The sequence below is a fragment of the Jatropha curcas genome, chromosome 3 (assembly GCF_041381405.1).
Source record: "Jatropha curcas cultivar XTBG-Jc1 chromosome 3, XTBG_Jcur_1.0, whole genome shotgun sequence".
Lineage (NCBI taxonomy): Eukaryota > Viridiplantae > Streptophyta > Magnoliopsida > Malpighiales > Euphorbiaceae > Jatropha > Jatropha curcas.
Window position 1 is genome coordinate 4,590,165 of NC_143153.1, and position 17,487 is coordinate 4,607,651.

At 27.6% G+C, this 17,487-nt stretch overlaps 2 protein-coding genes across 4 annotated transcripts; one reads left to right on the forward strand and one right to left on the reverse strand.

Moving 5' to 3' along the window:
* The first annotated feature begins 935 nt into the window (after positions 1 to 935).
* LOC110010602 (uncharacterized) lies at positions 936 to 1,771 on the forward strand. 2 transcript variants are annotated; one of them, XM_089719681.1, is made up of 2 exons: positions 936 to 1,059; positions 1,151 to 1,771. In XM_089719681.1, exon 2 carries the CDS (start codon positions 1,170 to 1,172, stop codon positions 1,713 to 1,715), a length of 546 nt encoding a protein of 181 aa, XP_089575807.1. In that variant the 5' UTR covers positions 936 to 1,059; positions 1,151 to 1,169; the 3' UTR covers positions 1,716 to 1,771. The 2 variants fall into 2 exon arrangements, with proteins under 2 accessions (XP_089575807.1, XP_089575808.1); XM_089719682.1 differs by having other exon boundaries at positions 943 to 1,057; positions 1,162 to 1,771.
* An 8,657-nt stretch (positions 1,772 to 10,428) lies between these two features.
* LOC105643984 (uncharacterized) lies at positions 10,429 to 15,187 on the reverse strand. 2 transcript variants are annotated; one of them, XM_012229240.4, is made up of 11 exons: positions 14,878 to 15,187; positions 14,693 to 14,793; positions 14,484 to 14,598; positions 14,290 to 14,375; positions 14,027 to 14,075; positions 13,272 to 13,325; positions 12,215 to 12,345; positions 11,284 to 11,404; positions 11,117 to 11,184; positions 10,938 to 10,973; positions 10,429 to 10,706 (listed from the first exon to the last, which is right to left on the reverse strand). In XM_012229240.4, the coding sequence occupies exons 1-11, from the start codon at positions 15,041 to 15,043 to the stop codon at positions 10,596 to 10,598; spliced, it is 1,038 nt and encodes a 345-aa protein (XP_012084630.1). In that variant the 5' UTR covers positions 15,044 to 15,187; the 3' UTR covers positions 10,429 to 10,595. The 2 variants fall into 2 exon arrangements, with proteins under 2 accessions (XP_012084630.1, XP_012084624.1); XM_012229234.4 differs by having other exon boundaries at positions 14,027 to 14,081; positions 14,878 to 15,186.
* Between the last annotated feature and the right edge of the window lie 2,300 nt (positions 15,188 to 17,487).

Below are 17,487 nucleotides of genomic sequence, written 5' to 3' on the forward strand. Positions count from 1 at the left end.
TAAATACTTCTTATTTGGGTTTTTATTTTTTAAATTTTTTTATTTTAATATTTTTATAGTTGTTGACTTTTCTTTCATGCCCTTACTAATAATACAATAGAATTTTAATTTGTTGATGTGTCTCGTTGCATGATATAATAAGATTATTTCTATCTTTTTATATAAAATTATTGGAAATATGTAAGTTTTTTTGATAAAATGACTAAAGAGTCAGACGGAGATATACATAAGGAATTACGGAATTAAACTAATGAATTTTGCAAAAATTCAAGGATTTAGAAATAATTTTTTTTATTTTTATAAGATAAATAGAGTACATATATAATATAAAATACAAGTCTAACTAATAACAAATAAAAAAAAAAGCTATTAGCTACTGATGATCAAAATCCTTATCAAGCGTCTCTAGCCTATTAATTAGTGTCACATCAAATGTTTGTGGAATCAATAATTAATACCTCAATAAAGAATTGTAGGAAGACGGAAGTCATTATTTAGTTTTGATCGGTCTAAATTAATAATTTATCATGGGAGGACAGTGGACTTATGTATAGATGAAGGAATCTTAATTTGCTAAAGTTTAGCAAAAGACAAAAAGCCTAGCTCGTTTGATTCCAGAATTTTAATTTTAGAATCTTATTTTTCAGCCCCCTAAAATTTTTTAACTGAGACTAATAATTGGTTTAGCTGGGACATGTTGGGTTTTATCCACTTCAGGTTATCCCAGATCAAAATTTCAATTATTTTGGAATTTTTTCTAAGTTAAAGAGGAATTTTCGTTTAGAATTATTTAAGCGTGGTAATTTTTCGAGCATGTTTGGACAAAATTTTCTCTTTTCTTTTCTTTTTTTTTTTTTTTTTTTTGAAAAAAACAATCCAACTTTTTTTTTATTTTTATGAGCCCTTCCACTTCTCAATTTTATTTAAACAACAATTTTTTGCATTCAACTACAGGTCTTCAACTCGCTTAGAGAGAGACCTGCAACAGAACTCCTTGCTGTAAGGAAAAAAGAAAGAACAAGAAGAAGAAGAAAGGATCTGTGATAAACGTGTAACGGTGTACGTATATATATTATATCTCATTACTCTTCATTTATGTGTCGGAGTTGGCTTTCTATGTTTATATGTTAAACTAAATTTTGATTTTCAGTGTCCATTCAGAAATAACAATGTGCCCGGATGGAAATAAACAAATTGTATGGGATGACGATGAGCGCAAGGAAATCAATTTAAAAGCACTGGAAGATCTTGTTAACGTGAACTCACTTTTCACAATTGCTGTGTTTATTGGTCTAACCTTTACTGCAACTCCAAACCATGTTAGCCTTGAACAGCGACCGGAATGCATGGCGGACACAAGAATGGGAAAGAGAGTGATCGTTTTCGAAATTATTTCATTTGCTCTGTTCCTCTTCTCAAGCCAGGTAGCCAAATCACTCAAGATTTATATCAACATGTATGGAATTCAAAAAAGTGATAAATTAGAAGTGCACTGGGTTCAGGGTCTATTGTTTTTATTATCAGTTCTGGCATCAATAGCTGGGGTTGTTCTTTTGGCATTTTCTCTGGCTTACGTGGTGGAGATAAAGGTCGGAAAGATGTCCTGTGGAACCGAAGCTCTCCACGCAGTAGTGCCGTTAGTCGCATTTGTGGGTTTGGCTATGTTAATTTATTTATTTTCAATGTGTCATGCTATACGCCATTGTATGGTATAGTGTCTTAAAAATCTTTTGTATTTAAACTCTGAATAAATAAATTCAATTTTATCGTACCTTATTCTTTATAAATGACCTATTTTCTGTTTGAGCTTATAAATTTTAATAATATTATACACATTCTCGTACTAATTATAATAATTTTTAGAGTGATTTAGCTTTTATTACAAGATATTGATTTGTATTAGCTTTTATATATTTTAGTTTTTCTCCTTTTAATCCCAACAAGCTAATCCATTTTGACTCCCTCACTCGTAAGCAGATTTTGTCGTTATATATATATTATTAAGGATGCTGCTCCTCCTTTTCACTTGAATTCTGCAATTGCAAGCTTTTATCTGATATTTTATTATCCTTTTCTCGTTTTCATAATTTTAGGAAATGTAATATAGTTGCAGTCTTGGGAAGTTTGGGCTATCCACTGGGTTAGAGGAACACATGTGATTAGAGGAGGTCCCCTCCTCAATTCACTCCTTTATTATGGAGTAATTCATTTTAAATATCCTGAATTTTACTAAGTTGTAATTGTTGTATCCTATTTTCAATTTAATCACTTAGATACTCTAATTTCAAACTTACATTATAATTACATCCTAATTTTAAATCTAGATTTAAAAATGAATAAAATAATAAATAGTAAATTTCATCTGACACATGATTTAACCTAACCTAACTTAAATTAAAACTAAAAGATAGATTTAATAACCTTTTGATTGCCTCCCTCCCATGAAAATAACGATTTCTCCATCCAAAATCATCAAAACCCCAAAACCTAATCCCCCAAATCCTCAAAACCCCTAAACCTAATCCCTAAAATTCTCTTGATAAATTATACATTTTATGTGTCCTTTAAACCAGTTTTTTATTCCTCAAAGTAGCAAAGATTAATAGGGTGACACACAAATTCTGGGATTTATTTAAAATCTTATGCCCACGTCGAAAAATCCAATTTCTTAAGAGACAAATGGGTCACAATCGATTTTTTATATAGTTCAACATGAGACTGTAATCAAGTCCTACATATGAGATCTCATCTCCACCAATGGTACTGTAAAAAGGAGCTTAAGCCCGTAGACGGCTCGGGATTGCCTGTATTTTTTTGGATCTGAACAAGAGAATTTAGAACCATTTTCAAGAAAGGCTTTTTTTACCCAAACCCTTTTGAGAGCAAACCTGCACAGGCCGGACCAAACAGATCAGCAAACTGCCCGCTTTAGGAGGTAAGAGAAAATCATAACTGTGAGGATTACTGCAGGCAGAATCTTAAAGAAATAGGACATTGATTTTCACAATAAACCTGTGAAAATTTCCACAAGTTATGGATCCTATTTTCTATATTAAAATTATATTTAAACTAGTTAAGGTGGGTTGTCAACTCTAACTCTTTAATTTATTGAGTTATCCCAATTTAATTAATTGTTTCTTTGAGTTTAATTAGCTTTTAGTTTGAATGCAAACAATTAAAAGAAAAAGGACGTGTCCATGGGCCTGCTGAGGGTCGGGTCGAGCTTCAAAATTAGAAGCTCGTTGTTTAACAGGCTTTTTTGACTCAGCCCATTTTGGGACCAAACCCGCACGGACCGCGTTGGACCGCCGGTTTTGACAGTACTGTCTTCCATACAATCAACCTTCTCAAATATCTCTCTTTGGCTTTCTTACCTTGAAGAACAAAGCTTTTTTAATATTTTTAACTAAGAAAATTGTTTTTGCAGTTTGGCGCATTTTCAATTTTTGTTGAAGGGGCTCCCTCGCCTTTGAAGTCTCGGGCGAGGATTGCTCAGTCTTTTCGTTCTTTTGGCGTTGACGTTTCTCCATTGAAACGCTTTTAATTCTGACCAAAATTAGCTGAAGGAAACGAGTATAGCGGGCCTTTTGCTCTTCCTCGAGAAGGTATAAATTGATCTTATTAATCTCCCCCATAAAATTATCATTTAATATCTTAACATTTATGCTTCACAATTTTAATTTTGTTCACCAATGTTACTCGAGTTAAATTTATTGAACACAAGTCAAAAGCCATCATGGATTTAAAGCCAAGGAAAAGTAAAGCAAGCAACAAAACCCTTAACACTAGGACAAGAAATCATCTCTTGTAAGAGATACCATTCTCACGTTCTTTCTCACCTTGTTTTATTCAAAGCAAGTGCAAATTGGTATTTGGGATAACCCCTTCGTCATCAGCATCTCCCCCATATTTGCCACCATTCTCAGTCTTTTTACCCCTCTTCCGTGAAGTAACTCTTCTCTGAAACTCAATCAAAAACCTTGAACGGAGTCGAAACCTGCTCATATGGTAAACTCACCTCAAGCTTCACATAAGCTCTTTAAGAAAGGGGAGGGGAAGGGAGAAGAATAACAGAATTCATAGATACATAAATTAATATTAATATAAATGCAAAAAAGAATTATATTAGATTTTGAAAAACGTAAAACGTATAATAAATTAAGTACGATTTAAATGATAAAAATTGATATTATATTTATTATAGATATTATGTGATATTAATAAAGTTTTATACTATATATTTTTCTTTGATTTTTTCAAGCTAATCACTATTATATTCATTATATTTTTAGATTTTTATATCTGTATAACCATGGGTTAAGATAGTAAAATAAAGACACAAAAAAATTAAAATACGAGTATGCACTGTGAATACAAATAACGTGTAGCTCACGTTTATAAAAACTAATATATACATCACTAAAAAAAATCAGCATTCAGTAATAGATTTTACCGACAGACAGCTTTTGTCGGTAATTACCGATAGATTAGCATTTGTTTATTGATAAAATTTAATTTTAGAATGAGAAAAGATTATATAATTCTAGCAACTAATTACCGAAAAAAACCAATAAATTTTACTGATAAATTTGTATTTTGTCGGTAAAAAGCGCGCCATAAATTTGCGTATAGTTTGACAATTTACCGATTGATTATCAACAAATTACTAACTAATTACCGATAGATTATCAATCAATTTCTACAAAAATTTTGAATTTGAAGCGTTATAAATAGGCAGGAAACAACGATATTTTCTAAGAATATTCAGAAAATAATGGTAAATACTGAAAATTTATTTTTAAATACTAACCCTGTGTTTTTTTCTCATCTGACTTCTCATTCATTTTTTTTTCTCCTTACCTTAGCTTTCTTCTCCTTTTTTTTCTTCTTCATTTCTTCTTTCTTGTTGTCTTTCTTTTTTTTTTTTTTTTTTCCCTTTCTTCGTCATCATCTTTCTTTTTTCTTTCTTCCTATCTTCTTTTTTTTTTCTTCTTCTTCTTCAATACCATCTTGTTCTTCATTTTTTTTTTCTTGTTTCTCTCTTTCTTTCTTTCTTTCATTATTTTTTTTTTCTTTCTTCTTCTTACCATCTCTTTTTCGTTTTCTCCTCTTTCTTTTTTTTTTTTTTTCTTATTCTTCTCTTTTTTATTCTCATAAATTTTCTCCTTCTCTATCTTGTTTTGTTTTCTCATCTTTTCTTCTTTTTTCATATTCCCCATTTCCATCTCCATCTTTTCTTTTATTTTTGTTATTTGTTCTTTTTTCAAATTTCTGATTTAAATTAGTTATAAAAATTTAATCAGTATTAAAATGAAATTAGTTCATTAATTAAAAATAAAAATAAAAATTACAATTCTAGCTAATATTACCGATTTTTTTTTTGAATCAATTACCGACCGAATAATTTAATTTCAAAGAATTAAAAATAAATAATAAAGAGTATTTTTGCAAAAATACCGACAAGTTACCGACCGAATATTATTGAAAAAGTGAACGATAAATTTATAACCAATTGGAATTCAAATTTACCCAAAAAAATAATTGATTTACTGACAGAAAAATTTTTTTAGTAGAAAAAAATTAGCAACAAGAACTTTGCCGATAAAAAAATTTTGCCGCTATTCTGTAGGTATTCCTAATTACCGAAAGAATTTCAAAATTTATCCATGGAATTTTCAATAGATAATCTTGATTGTTTTTGCAGTATATATATGTATGTGTGTATGTATCTATGGTCCTCCTTGCCCTTTGGCCTTTATGGTCCCCTCCCTTCCCTCTTAATTTCTTTTTCGTCCAATTTCCGGTCTCTCCAAAATCTAAGTGCACACAGACCTATTTTTGGTTTATTATGCATATAGAGAGGAACTGAAAATTTTTGAAAAGAAAGCTTTGCAGATTTTAATTATTTAGTAGTTTTTAGATTAATCCAAAACTCTCTTTTGACATTTGAAAGGGAAAATAATTAATAAAGGAAAAAAATTTATATCTTTTCCATAACCATAGCTAATGATACCCGCAGGAGTGGCAGGCAAAGGGTACAATTTAAGGTCCCACTTAGCCAGCAAAAAGAGCGATTTAATTTAACAACCACAGCTAAATTTTGACTAAGCTTTTACGATTAGAGGAAGAGATGCAGTGTGGTTTCGAGTTGAAATCTTGAGTACGAAAATTAGTATATTAAAAAAGTCGTTCCCTGTATAAATTTTGTAATATTCGAACTAAACGTAATCGAGTCCAGTAGATTTTCAGATGCCGGTGATTATATTAAAAAAAAAGAGATGCAGTCCCGTGATAATATTCCTATTATTACTAAATGATTTATTATTATTATTATTATTATTATTATTATTATATATAGCTATAATATTGCAGGGACATTTTATAATATGGTATTAGCTACCTGCTTTATACGTTAAAATATAATTTGGTGGCAAGTCCACCAGTAGATGACCTCAAGTAACCTCACAAGTCCTTGGAGAACCTTTACTTTTGAAGTTTGAAACTTGAATTTTCTGCAGTTCTGGGATTTTTCTGGCCAAGAATACTAACGAGCAAACATCAAGGAGCTAACACATAAATATTTTTTCCCCATTTTCAGTATATTCTATCCAATATCAATCCAAAAAATCAGTGTGTGGAGTCTGAAATGTTTTTCAGTAGAGTCATTAAATTAATATAATTTTTTAGTGGGGTTAGATTAAAAACTCCAAAAAGTTTTTACACAACATGTAATTTTTAAATTTTTTTTATCAATTTAAACCTATATTATAAATATAATTTTTCAACTTGAGTGGGATCAAGGAAACCGACTATAATTGCTCAATGCGATGAATACAGGCACTTTTAGGAAATTCGCACAGGTGATTAAGCATTTGAATGTTCTAAGTGTAAAATTATAAAAAACCAACACTTTCATTTCAAATGACTTGCTAGCCAAAAGGAAATTTATAGAATTTGGATTTAAAAAAAAAAAAAAAAACTCAATCTAGAAAAGTGCAAATGTAGGGAAATAATGAGATTTAAAAAAAAAAATCATTAATGAAATTTGAGATATTATAAAATACCTTTAGCTATGGCCAATCCAAAAATTTTAATTTAATATATATATATATATATATATAATTATATATATATATATATATATAATTATTTAAATTATCTATAATCTATACTATATATAAATGTGGAAATATGAAGGGATAATATGATTTCTAATATCGTCCTTAATAAAATTTGAAATATTTAAAATATTCTTAGTTATAGTCTATTAAAAAAATACATTTTATTAATTAATTGGATATAATTTATAAAAATTATTTTTTAAATAAATACATATAGATAATTAAGAATTTCAAAATTTTAACTTTATCCTTTTTTAAATTTAATTTTAACAAATATATATGATGATGAGACATCCGAATTTAAATATTTTGATTTTATTTTGATTATAATTTAAAATACTTTATTCAAGGGAGAGATAAAAAGAGAAAAAAGCATATTATTTTTTGTTTATATTTGTATAATTTGATTGGATATGTTTTTTAAAACATAAATTTTCAAATAAAATATACATAACATTTTATGTAGGAGCTTTCTGTTACTTCGAAAGTAGCTGCTTCAGCTTCAACCACTCGAATTTTCGATATTCCTTTTTATTTCTCATCAAACGAATGGCTGGTTGTAGGGAAAATTGAGGATTTATTTAGCGAGGATAAAAGGTTTGTTCTATATTATCTCTTTTTTTTTTTTTTTTGAAAGGAAAATATTCTCTTTTTATTAGTTAACATATAAATAATTAAGAATTTTAAAATTTTAAGTTTTATATTTTTTAATTTTATTTTTAATAAATATATGTGTTAATTAGATATTTTAAAAATTTTTATATTTTTAAATATTTGATTTTATTTTTAAATATTTGATTTAGAAAATATATAGTTGGTATTTTTTTTTTCCCGTTGCTCTTTGTAAGAATTTTGATTAGTTATGCAAATTGAAGAGCTATGAATTTCATTAATGCAAGTGTATCTGATCTCTTGCAAAGTTGATGACTTAGTAATCTTTAATTTGTTTAAAAAAATTTTTTCTTTAATTTTTTATATTATAAATTTGTTATTGTTTGTGATCCTATGTTTGAATTCGACACTTTCAATATTAGAGATAGACTCTAATGTTATGTTTGTGATCCTACTTTTTTTTTTTTCTACTTTTTATATATGCATTTTATCTCTTCTGCTATCCCTTTTTTTTTTTTTTTCTAAATTCAATAAATTTCTCTTTTGATTAGTTCTAGATTTTACTCAATAATAATAATAATAAACTATTAGATGATTTTTTTAGTATAAAGGGAAGCTAAAGCTCAAAGGAAATTAATTAAAAATACTAAGGGAATTATAGTTATAATTAATTTAGAAATTTTAACTCAATTAAGAATTCTATTAAATTATTACTTTAGAATTATAATTCAATTAGGAATTTTAATTCAATTAGATCTCCTATTAACTTACCACTTTATTATAGCCATAACTAATGTTTGATGCCTCTACAACTGTTTTTTATTGCTTCGGTATTTATTATTTTGCTCTTTTTGGTACTAATTTTATATTAATTTTGAATTAATATTATTATCAATATTACTGCAATAAATTAATTAATAATATTTTACTAGTTAATAGATTGTTATTGTTGCTTTGTCTCCATATTTGGAGTTCTTTTGTCCCTTCTTCCGTAATTATTTAGTTCCTTCTTTATGAAGGTTTGTTCTTAAAATATATGATATTTTATTTTATTTTGTTAGAGAATTTAGATATTATTTTACTGATGTGTATCTTCGATCAATAGAGTCTGGTACTGCAGCCTGTTCCTTTATTCATACTATTAACGCATAGTGGCTTGAACTCATCTGTATACGTCAGACACAACAAGTTTTTGGAAAGGCAATCCAAGTATAGAAGAACCAGAGAAGTTATTTTATCGTCTAAATCAATTAAAAGACCAGTAGCAACATGAAGAGTTATATTGGTCAAGTTATCTTCAAGCAGAAAAATTCAATATTTTTTTTTAGTTTTAATTTTATTATTCAAAAGAATATAGATAATTCATTTGTTGTTGAAAGATCAATGAACTTTCTATTAATTATGATAGTAAGTTTTACGTCTTATCTAATTGAGTATTTATAATACTTGATTTTATTATCAATGAATCAAATTTCTCAAAAAAAAAAAAAATGTTAATAGATTAGTATTATCTTAGTACTTATTATCCTCAAAGTAAATGAAAAAATTTATTATTTTACTGTAAAGGACTTATATTTGAAATCAATTAGAAATTCAGATGGAAAAAAAAAATTATTTTTTCCTAATTAGGACGGAGAAATATTTTTATTCAATAAGTAATTAAATAATATTATAATACACAATAATATTCAATACTTGATTCAATAAGTAATTTATTATAATTGTGAAGGAGGATTTATAATATTATAATACACAAAAAATAATAAATAGTTATATATAAGAAATTAAATAATGAGTAATAAAAAACGAGTACTGATGATGTACAACACACGTTGTAGAGAATTTATGAATATATAAATAGATAATTATAAATTTCAAGTTGTTGGATTTTAGATTTTTTTTGTTAATTTTTTTTAAATTTTATTTATTATAAATTAATAACTAATCTGTAAATACATAATTGCAATTTTTAAATTTTTGAACAGTTCACAAATATATATATATATATATATATATATATATATATATATATATATATATATATATTAGTTTATATAATCTAATCTATTTTATTTAATTTATTTATTTTGAATCATCCAAAAAATTTTATTTAATTATAAAATTTTAAAATTGCAATTGAATATAAATAGATATTAAAATTGCTTTTATATATATATCCGTTTTTATTTATTATGCTATTCCTCTTTTGATTGCGTGAAAAATGAATGAAACGATAAAATTCAATTTATTAATAGTTACTTATTTCTAATCAAATGCTTTTTTTAATGAAATCTTAGATGTTAATTGAAATTTAATTTTATAATTAATAATATTTTTTATTTTATCATCTACAATTATTTTATTAAATATATTTAACTTTTTTAATATCATCCTATCATATAAAAATAGTTTTAAAATAATATTATTCACTTAGAATATGAGTATTACTTTAAATAGAGACGAATTTTAATTTAAAATTATTACACCACAAATCATATTTTAACATTATAAAAATCTAAAAAACATAAAAGAAAAATTATAATTATACTTAATATTGTATAAAAATAAATTAATGAATATAAACAATAAGTAAAAAATAATGATTAATAACAACGTGAAATGCATCTTATAAAAAAAAAACTAGTCTAGCTCAAAACATCTAAACAAAACTCAACGGTTAGGATTATAAACATACTTGTTCGCCATAATAATATAAATTATCATAAAATTTTCAAGCCATTGTCATTTAATACAAAAATATAAATGATAAATAACCACACATAAGTTATTATTAAAAGTAATAATTTTCAATCATGGAAACTGATTTAACTTATCCGAATTTTTCACTGAAGCAGACAGAAGTCAACAGAAGCATACGGGCGTCTCTTCTCCGGCAATTTGTCCCCTGTGGTGGCATACCAATGAGGGGCCAAATTCAAGTAACTCCACGTCAAAAACAGCATAATTTTTCATCTGCACAACACCGATAATAGTTTGACCTTATTCAATTCAAAAGAAAAGGAAATTGAAAAAAAAAAAAAAAGAACAATCATATTATGTCAATTGTTGTTATTTTTACAAACTCAAAATCATATAGTTTTATGGAATTTTTTAAGTTATTTTTCATTTTGTAAAAAGTATTACTGTCGGCTATATATATAGAAATTTGATTACTAGAGGCCAAGTCAAGCTCTTTCATTTTACCTTGGAGAGAATTGAATAACTGTCTTTTTGATCCTTCTGAAATTGAAAATAATGGAAATGTGTAGTTAATTAATAATAAATAAGTCTGTCGGAAAAAAATAAAATAAACAAGAAATCTTTTTTTTTTTTCTATTTAATATTTAAGCGCATCCTAATCCAGAAAATAGATGTATACTGACTTTTGAGACAGGGACAATAATCCTTCTTATTCCTCCTTTTTTCATCCCTTGAATTCCTTCCACAAATCCTACAGTAATTCCCATAAACAAAGAAGGATCTGAAATTAATTGACAATTCTTTCTTTTTGCCAGTTTACTCCAAGTTAATATATATATATATTACTTACCTTCACCAAAACTATGCGAGCACAGGTGCACTTCTGCAGCAGAATAATCTGAATTTGAATTTGCTTTGCTGCTTCGATGAAGTTCTTTGGATTCATAATACAGATTAAACTTGAACTTAACCTGCAAAATACCCCAAGAGTAGATATAATAATATATTTTGAACAGAAACGGGAAGAGAGTATCGTTGGAGATCGCAGACTAAGGATGATGAGCATTTTGCTTTGAGTTTTTTTCAAGTTTGTCGCAGGGAACTGGATGCTTGGTTTTCAAGCTGGGTTAGGCTCTTGTAATGCTCTTGAAGCTGATAGTCTATGCACTTCAAATTGCCTGGGATTACGGTTGGCATCGACTCATGGTGCAGGTAGATTCTCAACTTGCTTATGGATTGATTTTAGGAGGTGGTTAGGCTGCGTTATGAGTCAAAAATTTGGTGGAGAAATGCAATGAGATTTTGAAGAGGGAATTGGTGGTTTTTGTGCTCAAGATTTAAAATAAGGTGAATGGGGTTGCTGATTCTCAGCTGTCTGGAGTTTAAGTGTTTCAAGATTAGCCTTTTGGTGTTCAGCAGCTTTTAGATGCAGATTTATTTGGGCATTTGGCGTCGTGTTATTTCTTATAACCATGTGGTGTTCAGCAGCTTTTAGATGCAGTTGAAAAAAAATACTAGTAAAAATATACTAAAATGAGACTCAAGAATATATGCATTTAAAATACTCAAATGAATACCAAAATCATGTTGCGTTCAAATTAATCAATTATGTTACTATTAAAACATAGTTACGTTAGAACATAATATATATTTAAAAAGAAATTGTAATATATGAAATTGTAATAATATTACTAAAAATAATATATAAAATGCCACATTATTTTAGATGGAATTTCCTTTTATCCATTCTGTCAAAAATAAAAACAAATACTAGATCATACCTTTAATTTCGTAATACCATGGTTTGGAAGAGCATTATGACTATGTGCAGGAACGAAAGCATCAAGGTATTTAACATCTGACCTTGGAACATTTGTGTAGTGATCACGAATATATTCTTCTTTCGGTTTTCCTGTTTTTAAGAGAATGTATTAGTTAGATCTTACTGAAAAAAGCCAATTGAAACATTAAAATAAAAAATCTTTCTAGTAAGCTAAGCTAAGGGAATGACTATCCTATTTTATATAATCTATAATTTTATTTCGATCCATTGAGTCTCTTAATATATAATAACTAAAAAAGAAAATACTCTGCAAGTCTAAGAGTGCACTCCAAAAAGTAAATAATATTTTCGAATATTTACAATCCTAGCTATATAGTTTGTATAATTCCTATTCTAGCTCTATAATATTTACATGAGCTTCATGGTCGGCTACTTTGTTTGGGCCTGATTTTTAAATTGGCTGCAAGAGATTCTTACGATTTTATAATTTTACGACTAATAGATACCAAATAGAGTTAAACATATATAAACTCTAAATCTGATCAAAATCTACTTTTAGTAGTAAAATTATAAAATTGATATGATTTTACAAATTTATGATAAAAAATTGGTAATTTTACAATTTTAGAAATTTATATTTTTGGATTTGTCTAGTGACAGAGCCAGAGGGCTGGGGGCTATACCAGCTTTCTATAAAATTTGTGATGTGCTTGTCATTTGTTATCAATTCATTAGCTTAATGGTATTGATGTTGTTGCTTAGGTGTGAACTTGAGATCAAACTATGCTGACTGCATTCTTTTGTTTTTTACATAATTTTAACTAGTTATTTTAATTCGTTTTTACATATAAAATTAGTTATTTTAATTAATTTTTTACATAGTTCGAAATGGTGGTGATGCATATATATATATATATATATATATACACACGCATGCTTTTAATTATTATTTTTTACAATGAGTACTAGATGATCTACATGATTTAAGATAGTAAAATCAATTTATTAAAAAATAAAAAGAAGAAGAAGAAGAAGAACATTGAATTTACACAAACCTTCATAAAATGGAAATTCCCCAAATAAATTATGAGAATCCAAGGAGGGAGCATCTGCATCAGTCATAGCATTATCTAAGAAACATCAGCACAACCAAGTCCAACAGTCTGAATTATCATTATAGTTACAAATTCTAAATTATCCTAATAGTAATTTTAATCAAAATCTTTATTACTGTATTAACTGGGCAAACTAATTACCGGTTAATCTTTCAAATTCTTTCTGGGAAGATATATATATATATATATATATATATATATATATATATATATATATATATATATATATATATATGTGTGTGTGTGTGTGTGTGTGTGTGTGTGTGTGTGTGTGTGTGTGTGTGTGTGTGAATGATATTCTTGTAAAAAATCAACTAAAATTTAATTCTCATGTTTTTCCAGTTTTGTCAGGTAATTCCAGTGCAAGGGGGGAAATTTGAACACCTGTGATAGTATTGGTATGTAATGTTTCAGTTTATTTAGGCAGAAATCAAGAATTCTAAAGAGTTGAGAAGCTTGCTATTGAGCAAAGAGGAGCATTGATTTTCTTTTTTTCAACCATCTAGTGTCCGAAATTCATTGACTCGACTAATTTGGATTCGCGCCGGGCAGACCCATAAATATGAGCAAAGCGCACCCTCCCGAGTATTTAAAGGCTCGAACTCGAGACATCCGGTTAAAAGAGAAGGATCCCTCCATCCATTTAATAGGTGATTATAATATATATATATATATATATATATATAGCTGAGAACCTGGGGATGGGCAAACTTGAAGCAGCTCCACATCTAGAACTGCATAATCCTGCACCTAAGAAACAAAAGTAATTAAAATGAATGGTATAACTTTAAATAATCAATTAATAATATCAGATAAAGACAATTTGTATCGGAGAATAGAAGAACTTAGAACAGTAAGTTTTGGCTTGTTGACATTGATGAAGTGGTTTCTGCACTTGAATCCAAATAGAGTTTAATTTAAAAAAAAAAAATATTGGAATTTTGAATTAGATAATGACTTGTAATACGGTTAGTCCTCCATCTGGAGGAAAAATGATCCTTCTTATCCCTCCTGCTTTCATGCCTAGAATTCCTTCAACAAATCCTGCATTAATCAATTAAATTTAATTACTATTTTTTGTGATGGTAATGTCTAATTTGGCCATTAACTTTAACTCTGCAAAAGAAAAAAGAAATAAGGATCTCTTCTCACCTGGACCAAACTCATAGCGGTACAGGTCTTGTGTTACAGGAAGACGTCTAGAATCTGATTTATTAGTTTGGACAAGTTTTTGAATTTTATTATAGAGATCATAGTTGAATTTAATCTGGAAAAGAAACCCAAAACAAGTTTAAATGTTGGTTCACAGCTACAGAAAGATTAAGAAATAAAATGGGGATAATATGAACACAATCCCATACTTGCAGCTTATGAGCATTCACCATCTCAACGCTATCACCACTGCCAGATTGTTTGTCTTTGTACTTAACCTCCTTCAATCTCAATCGTTTCCGTAAGTTTCCTGTATGACAGAATGCCGCAGTGAGAAAGAAAGAATAAATAAATGAATATGGAGCCAATAATTAAAATAACTCGCACTACCCACCTTCAGGATCAAATGGGAAATTACCAAATGAACAGTTATCCAAAGATTTATGAGGTTTTTTAAACAAATTTAAAAACCACGAGAATAAGCAATTATCCTCCTTTACCCTCTCATCATCTGTAGGATCTGAAAGCAATAGTTGTGTGTCCTCAGAGAATACTGCCATCCTTCAATAAGCTTTGAAATTCTCTGCTACAGTCTGATTAGAGAAGACGAAATTAATTTTCCGGTAGCTGTAGTACAATCCAATTATATTTCAGCACTTTATATTACCGACATGTGCTACCTAACACCCCTCAATAATTCAAGCTCAATGAGCCAATGAAGTTACAAATGCATAATTAGAAAATGTAGCAGCTATGCAATTATTCAATTAGTCTCACATCAAATGTAATTAGGAGTCTTTTTTTAGTTTTGTTTGGTGTCATTTGTCATCTTAATTAAAGGACACAGACTTATTATGTTTTGATTTGACTTTGGCTTCCATTTAGCAAAAGATGAATCACTGTGATGATTTTAGGATAGGGTTTTTGATGGACGGTTATGATTAAATATGAAGTGTTCATGGTTTTTGATGGTGTAGTCACCATATTCAATTTTTAAAAAAAATTTATTTTATAACTAATAATTAATTATTTTATTATTTAATAAAATAATAACAAAAATATAATTATAATTATAATGTACAAATAAGTTTATTTTAATAAATTATGTGAATTTCAAACCAATTTTATTCACACATATAAATTTTAGTAAAACTTACTAATTTTAATTTTTTATATAATATTTGGTATATATTTAATTAAGTTACAATTCAACCCAGTTGTAGTCCAATTAAAATTTTGACTTTTAATCCTTTGCTTCACCACATCAGTGATCAAGGTAAGACGAAAAAACCTTAATAAAAACTCAATCAAGTGATCTCAAATTCAAGATTGAATTGATAAATTATTTTTAAATATTATTGATAATAATATAAAATGTATTTAAAATTATATTAAAAATAAAGATTCAGTTAGGTATATATAGTGGATGGAGATAATATCAATTTTTGCATATTCAGGTTTCATGATATAGATATTTGTATATGTATATTCCAAGCTTCAACCTGACAGTGGGGCATTTTTCCAGCCACTTTCTCAGTGTCTCTGCGGGTGAAGTTATGCAATTTGTGCCGGCTGCTAAGATGCCGCCACATTCAATGCTAAGCAACTTTTATATATATATATATATATATATATAAATTAGTTTCATTCGTTAAGAAAATTTAGTTTCGGTATGCATAAATTAGGTAAATGGATTTAAATAGGTAAATCGACATGTAAATATTGTATTGACTGCAAGGTTAAAAAAAAAAAATTGAGGATTCAAAATGCCAATTATGTTCTGACTTATTCCAAAGAGTAAAATTATTGCTTTATGATGTTACGAAGGAGTTAAAAGAGCTAACGTGTTTTAATGATATCGAGTGGACTGCAAGAAATACAAATCCAAAACAAATAATAGCACTGAAGACTTCCACTGTTTAAAAAAAAAAAAAAAAAAAAGGTTATAAATATATCTCCAAGAGATATAAAATAGACAATTTATATAAAACAATAGACGAATACTCACTATGCAAACACAGGGAGAGACTGTGCATTATCAAAATAAAACAATAGAGACAATCGAGTACCATATTGGATGCTCAAGCTAGCTGGAGATGTTTGACATATTGGCTTTATGCCCAACCAAAGTGAACCAAAAGCATATCTCTATCCATAATCTTTAAATTAGAGCACCATTATCAATTAATACTCGATTGAAATCAAATTATTGAATCTGAATACATGTAGTTTGGGGAATTTAATTTGGTATTTTGAAATATTCATCTTAGATTTAATTTTATTGTTAATATTATTATTAATGAATTACATTTTTAAAAAACATTAGATGATGAATGGTTTGAAAAATAATTATAAGTTTATAATTACATTATTATTTTTTATTATAAAATTATTCATGAGTAAAGTTTGTTAATTTTTTATAAATAATTATAAAAATTTAAAAGTAAATATCAGTCATCCGGTTTAACCGCGAGCCACTCATCAACCAAATTCAAAGTCAGGTCTGATTTTAAAAAATTGATTAAAACATAAAAGATATATGCCTAGAAAAATGTTGAAGTACTCGATGACGAATTTGTGTCTTATGTGACAAATTCATGATAATTAATCATATTTTGAGATTAATTGTGAATTTCTAAAAATATTTGAGGAAGTATATGATAGTGTAATTGGAAATCAAATTTGATTTCACGAGAATTAAAAATCAATGTTAAATTATAGAGAGAGTTAAAATTCATGCATTTCATGTTGGATTTGTCGTTCATTTCCATTCAGCTATTTTATTGATTCCATGTTTCCCCATCTCAGTACTGAGTTTGCTCAAGAAACTCACCAGGTTTTGCAGAAATAACTTAAGTAGCAGCGGTGCTATGGTGGTGGTGGTGATAGTGTTTTGGGAGAGAAGACTTGAGCTGAAACAATTACTGCTTATTTTTGTTTTTATTTAAATACTTCTTATTTGGGTTTTTATTTTTTAAATTTTTTTATTTTAATATTTTTGTAG

What these genes read in the sequence shown, in the direction of transcription:
- LOC110010602 (XM_089719681.1), top strand. Translation starts at nt 1,170, where the DNA reads ATGTGCCCGGATGGAAATAAACAAATTGTATGGGATGACGATGAGCGC.
- LOC105643984 (XM_012229234.4), bottom strand. Translation starts at nt 15,043, where the DNA reads ATGGCAGTATTCTCTGAGGACACACAACTATTGCTTTCAGATCCTACA. An exon ending in GGAATTTCCATTTTATGAAG is followed by an intron (nt 12,346 to 13,271) that starts GTTTGTGTAAAT and finishes TCTTAAAAACAG; the next exon opens with GAAAACCGAAAGAAGAATAT. An exon ending in CTCGCATAGTTTTGGTGAAG is followed by an intron (nt 11,185 to 11,283) that starts GTAAGTAATATA and finishes GAATTACTGTAG; the next exon opens with GATTTGTGGAAGGAATTCAA.